This window comes from Vicia villosa, unplaced genomic scaffold (assembly GCF_029867415.1).
Source record: "Vicia villosa cultivar HV-30 ecotype Madison, WI unplaced genomic scaffold, Vvil1.0 ctg.000758F_1_1, whole genome shotgun sequence".
Lineage (NCBI taxonomy): Eukaryota > Viridiplantae > Streptophyta > Magnoliopsida > Fabales > Fabaceae > Vicia > Vicia villosa.
Window position 1 is genome coordinate 37740 of NW_026705339.1, and position 6000 is coordinate 43739.

The window sequence follows — 6000 nt, forward strand, 5'->3', positions numbered from 1 at the left end:
ATGACTTTAACTTATTTAGGATGCCACACTTTGATTATTTTGATGCTAATTCTAATAAGTTGTAATTATTTTATGCAATTCTAGGTTTTACTGTAATGTAACTTTGGTTTTTACAAATATATGTTAATGATAAATTTCATTATACATTTAGACATTTGATGTTTAAAAAATATCAATAATACGTTAAACTATTTATTAAGAAAAAAATGAAAATATCATTAATAATTATATAAGAAAAAATAATATTGGGTAACCCATTACCCAACCCAATCCAACCCACAAATGTGTGGTTTTACCCAAACCAACCCAATAATATTGTGGGTGGTTATTTTTCCTCACCCAAACCAGTGTACCATGTACGGGTTGGGTTATGGTTTTGGCTAAATTCAACCCAAACCGACCCATGAACACCCCTAGTATGCGTGGGTTGCTTTTCCCAGCTTTGTCTAGTGGTGTCCCCAACGTGATTTTGGGTTTGGCTGTATCTTTCTCTTTCTCCAAACTGGTTCTCTTCTTTCTATATCGTATACTACTTTCTTACATGCAAACCCACCCTTTGGTTTAGCTGAAATTTCTTGAACTCCAGATTGTGTGATTACCCATTAAAATCTTTATAGCTTACTCAAACTTCTATTTAAGAATGGAACGATGGAAAAACATTCCTCTTTCATAAGAGGAGGAGGAAGGTATTGTAGCGGTAGAGGAGGAGGCTAATGGAGAAGAAACTTTTCGAAGATCCCTGGCTGGAAAATTGTGGACAGAAGGCAGCTTCAATAGTAGAGCGTTTAGAAGCACTATGGTATCGGCGTGGAGGCTAAAGAACCCAGTTGAAATCCAGGAACTGAATAAGAACCTCTTCCTGTTTAACTTTTCCACATAGAGAGACATGGAGTTTGTATTGAAGAGCGGTCCCTAGAGCTTCGAGGGGGCTCTGCTTGTTCTTGCAAAAATTTTAGGAGATGAACAACCTGCAGATCTTTACTTGCATACAGGAGCTTTCTGGGTCAGAATATACGAACTACCGCTAGCTCTTAGAACTGAAGCCATGGCAAAAAAACTAGGAAACATTCTGGGTGAGTTTGTGGAGGCGGATCCGAAGGAGGCTTACAGGAACGGGGGGTTCCTCCATTTTAAAGTAATGATAGATCTGAAGAAACCGCTGAAGAGAGGTACTATGGTGAAGTACAAAGAGAAAAGCTTGAGGGTGCACTTTAAGTACGAACGTTTGCCTACTTTATGTTATATCTGTGGAAGGATTGGCCATCAGCTGAAGGATTGTGAAGATTTGGAGGACATGACAGAAGAGGGATTTGAAGACTTGGATGAACATGAATTGTCGTATGGACATTGGTTGAGAGCATCCCCATTACCGAAGCTGGGGGAGGAGTACAGAACGAAAGATTCAAGCTCAGGGACTTGTAGTAGGAGCCTTTTTAATGTCTCTTTAAGCTAGAGCAGATGCGGGACAAAAGATAAGGAGAAAATGGATGACATAGAGGTCTAGAACTACAGAAGACGGTTAAAGAAGGAGGAGGCGGCAGAACAGATCTTGAGGACGATGGAGGTAAGTAAAAGGCAGTGGCGAATATGGAAGATGTCGCGGAATCTCTTAGCGCAGTGGCCTTATCACTGATTGACAAACTAAACCAATCGAAAGCTGCAACGTCTTCTTCTAAACAAAAGAAGTGGACCAGAAAGAGGGGTGTGAGGAAAGTTGAGGAAGTACAAAGATTAGCTAAAGAAGTTGAAGGAGGGAAACGACAACTTGTTAAGGTTCAAATTAGTGAAGGGTCTTTGATGGAGATAGGGGGTGGTGAAAAGAAGCGCAAACAATACAAAGGTATTTAAACTACTCAACAAACTGTACCAGAGGTGGTGTTGGAAAACCAACACCACCTATAACAATGAAGATCATCAATTGGAACTACAGGGGTTTGGGGAGTACCCGTACAGTTCGAGCCTTGCAGAGGCTCTTAAGAATTGAAAATCCCTCTATGGTATCTCTTATGGAGACGCTTCTTAAGGAAGAGGAAGCAATTGTTGTTAAGAATTAAACCAAGTACGGAGAGTGTCTGGTAGTTGGGTGCTCAGGTTGCGGCAAGGAGCATGCGGGAGGGGTGATGTTATTGTGGAAATATAGTCTTAGAGTATCCATTGTCTCATATTCTTTGAATCATATCAAAGGATTTGTTTTTTAGGACGAAGATGAGCGAAGTTGGAACTTTATAGGAATATACGATTTCCCGGAGGAGCAGAACAAGAGGAAAACATGGGAGCTTCTGATGGATTTGAATACTTATGATGGAGAGGGACTTATTTGTTTTGGAGATTTCAATGACATCTCTAACAACTTGGAAAATCAAGGAGGAAATGTCAGAACGCAGGCTCAATTTCATTGGAGCAGGCTGGCGATGGAGGTTTGCAATTTGACTGAGATCGATTTTGCGAGTTATCGATATACCTGGTCGAATGGTAGAGAAGACAAGGAGAATATACAATGTAGATTAGACCGAGGGCTCATAAATCCAATTTTCTTGGAGAAGTTCCCAGGCTCTAAGGTGTCTCATCTCCCACGTTTTCGATCGGATCATGCAGCTATACAGATTGATATTTTGGAGAAGGTGCCAAGCGAAATCCCTAGGAGAAAATATCTGTTCATATTCGAAGAAGCTTGGTCGAAAGACCCGCATTGCGAAGAGTTAGTCAAGAGATGCTGGAGGGAACCGATGAGTAATGTTAGGCCAAAGCTGAATGCTCTCCAAGGCTTGCAAGTGAGGTTCAAAGAGTATCGGACTGGAGCAATATCTAAAGAGACTAAGAGGGTGGAAGGCCTTATGCAAAAAGATGTCTGCTGGATGCCGAATTCTCAAAGCATTGCTAAGCACAGAGCTTTGGAACGACAACGGAATAAACTTCTCCGAATAGAAGAAACCATGCAGAGACAACGTAGTATGGCTGTCTGGCTCAGGGACGGAGATCGTAATACAAAATTCTTTCACGGAAAGGCAGATCAGAGGAGGAAGACAAATGCTATTAAGAAACTCAAAGATAAAGATGGAAATTGGAGGCGGGGTGACAAAAACTGTGAGAAGATCCTTCTTGATTACTTATCTGATTTGTTTTCTACTTCAAATCCTAGTGTATCCCTCAAGTATGCAATGTTGTGAAAGGAAAGTTATCAGAGGATCACAAGGTGTGGTGTGGATTGGCTTATACGGGAGAGGAAGTCAAGGAGGCGATATGGCAGATGCATCCTTCCAAATCTCCAGGCCCTGATGGATTCCTGGCATTTTTCTTCCAAAAGTATTGGAGCATAGTTGGCATTGAGGTTATGCACCTTGTGCTAGAGGTGTTGAACGGTAATGTAAACCCGAGCTATTTAAATAAGACATTCATTTCTCTTATTCCTAAGATGAAAAATCCAAGCTCCCCAAAAGACTTTCGCCCGATTAGTCTGTGCAATGTAGTGATGAAAATGGTTATGAAGACGATCGAGAACAGGATGAAAAGAGTATTGTCGGAGGTTATTGATGAAAAGCAAAGCGCCTTTGTTAAGGGCAGGCTGATTATTGATAACGTGCTTATAGCAATGGAGTGTTTTCATTAGCTGAAAAAGAAAGTGACTGGAAATAGAGGTATGATGGCGGTTAAGCTGGATATGTCGAAGGCGTGTGATAGAATTGAATGGGAATTTGTGACTGGTGCCCTTGAAGCTATGGGATTCCCGATCCAAATGATTCATCTCATTAAGAGGTGTATTTTGACAGTATCGTACCAGATTTTATTAAATGGCCAACCAGGCGAAACATTTCATCCTCAGAGGGGCCTCCGTCAGGGAGACCCTCTATCCCCTTACGTTTATTATCTGTGCAAATGTCCTTTCTGGATTTCTGAAACAGGAGATCAAGAAGAGGAGCATTCACGGAATCCAAATAGCGTGGAAAGCCCCTGTGATTTCTCACTTGTTTTTTTGCAGATGACAGCTTGATTTTTGCTAGAGCAAACCAAAAGGAAGTTGAAGGTATTCTGTCAGTGCTATCCCGTTATCAGAAGGCCTCAGGACAAATGGTGAATCTTGATAAATCACAGGTCTCTTTCAGCAAGAACATGGGGTCCGAAGCTTGTGAAATGGTGCGACAAGGGCTTGGTATGGTATATGTTGTTAATCACGGTACTTATTTGGGATTGCCGGTGATTCTAGGAAGGTCAAAAAAGGAAGTTTTTGGGCTGGTGATTGATCGAGTGTGGAAGAAAATTAAAGGCTGGAAAGAAAAATTTATGTCTAAAGCAGGCAAGGAGGTCCTTCTAAACTTGTGGCCCAAGCGATTCCCAATTATATAATGAGTTGCTACAAACTATCGGAAGGAATTTGTAAGGAGATCGAAGCATTGCTTGCCAAATTCTGGTGGGGTGCCAAGGATGGAGTGAGGAAAATGCATTGGATGAGTTGGGAGAGATTCTCTTTTGCAAAGTGTAATGGCGGAATGGGGTTTCGGGGGATCGAAGAGTTCAATAAGAGCCTGCTCGGAAAGCAATATTGGAGATTGTTAAATGATGAAACCTCGCTGTTAGCTAGAGTCTTCGAAGGTAGATACTATCCTAGGGGAACTGTGTCAGAGGAAAAAGTGGGATTTTCTCCAAGTTACGCATGGAGAAACCTTTTGAGCGCGAAGGAGATGGTGGAAAGTGGAACTAGGTGGAGAATTAGAGATGGTTTTAAGGTTAAAATCTGGTACGACAACTGGATCCCGACCAATCCAGGTTTTAAAGCCCCGAGTCCAAGACGCGGTATTGAGGAAAATTCTATGGTTAATGAACTCATTGATTCTGATTTGGGGCGGTGGAAAACAGATATTCTCAGTGAAGTCTTCAATCAGAATGAGGCTGTTCAAATTGCTAGCATTCCCCTTTCGAGCAGACTCCGGGAGGATAAGCGAATATAGAACTTTGAAAAGGATGGTGAATACTCCGTTAAATCTGCGCACCATTATCTCAAAGATCTCAGAAGAAGGGAAGCTCCTGGACCCTCTTCGAGTAACAGCGGAGGCGTGTGGAAAAAGTTATGGAAAGTTCCCATTGATTCGAAGATCAGAAATTGTGTTTGGAGAGCAGGCAAGAATATCCTCCCGACTAGAAGTAATCTCCTGAAAAAAGGTATTAATCTGGATCCTACTTGCCCCTTCTGATGTTTTTCTTTGGAAACACCTCAGCATATTTTTATGGACTGCAAATTTGCTAAAAGATTCTGTTTTGCCCCCCCTTTGGGAATTCGCCTGTTACCGTGTGATGATGTCCTAGACTGGTTAGAGTTGATTCTTCAGAGCAATAACAGTTTCGAGATTCAAATTCACTTTACCGCGCTGTGGAAAATTTGGCAAGCTCGTAACATGTTGATTTTCTATAACAAAAGGATTGATCCGATGGTTATAGCTGGTGATATCTATGATAGGGTTGCCGAATATAATAAAGCCTTTCCACAGGCTCAAGCGAGGTCGAAGAGGGAGGATTTGCTGCTGGATGATACTGTGCACGCGGAGACGATAATTATTGCAACAAATGCTGGATGTTTTGAGGAGGGTATATTTTCCATGGGTTGTGTCATCAAGAAGGAAGGGGAGAATATACTGGTAGCTGCTTGCAAGAAGGAATTCATTCATGTTTCGGTGTCGACGGCGGAAGCTCTAGCTTAAGGTGGGCGATGAAGATGGCAAAGGACCTCTCTCTTGACAACATCGTGTTCTTTTTTGATGCATAATTTATGGTCGACTGTATCAACGGGTGCGCTTATTCGTTGGATTTGGAACCCATTGTGATTGATTGTAGGTCTTTATTGTGTAATTTTAAATCTGCTTCTGTGTTGTTTTGGAATAGAAATTGTAATTCAGAAGATCACTATATGGTGGGTGTAGGTAGAAACCTTGGAAACAAAACTTGGTTGGGCATCATTCCTTCTTTGAGTGATGGCCCGTCTTGTATTCGCCATTCGGCTTTGCTAATTTA

The 6000-nt window shown here is 41.7% G+C and overlaps 1 protein-coding gene across 1 annotated transcript; it reads left to right on the plus strand.

The window, feature by feature from the left end:
* Positions 1 to 1587: 1587 nt before the first annotated feature.
* Positions 1588 to 4943, plus strand: LOC131630999 (uncharacterized). The gene is made up of 6 exons (XM_058901761.1): positions 1588 to 1840; positions 2230 to 3072; positions 3171 to 3364; positions 3608 to 3755; positions 3977 to 4205; positions 4292 to 4943. Exons 1-6 carry the CDS (start codon positions 1588 to 1590, stop codon positions 4941 to 4943), a joined length of 2319 nt encoding a protein of 772 aa, XP_058757744.1.
* Positions 4944 to 6000: the final 1057 nt, after the last annotated feature.

What these genes read in the sequence shown, in the direction of transcription:
- LOC131630999 (XM_058901761.1), top strand. Translation starts at nt 1,588, where the DNA reads ATGGAAGATGTCGCGGAATCTCTTAGCGCAGTGGCCTTATCACTGATT. An exon ending in TAGAGGTGTTGAACGGTAAT is followed by an intron (nt 3,365 to 3,607) that starts GTAAACCCGAGC and finishes TGTTTTCATTAG; the next exon opens with CTGAAAAAGAAAGTGACTGG. An exon ending in GATTCATCTCATTAAGAGGT is followed by an intron (nt 3,756 to 3,976) that starts GTATTTTGACAG and finishes GTTTTTTTGCAG; the next exon opens with ATGACAGCTTGATTTTTGCT.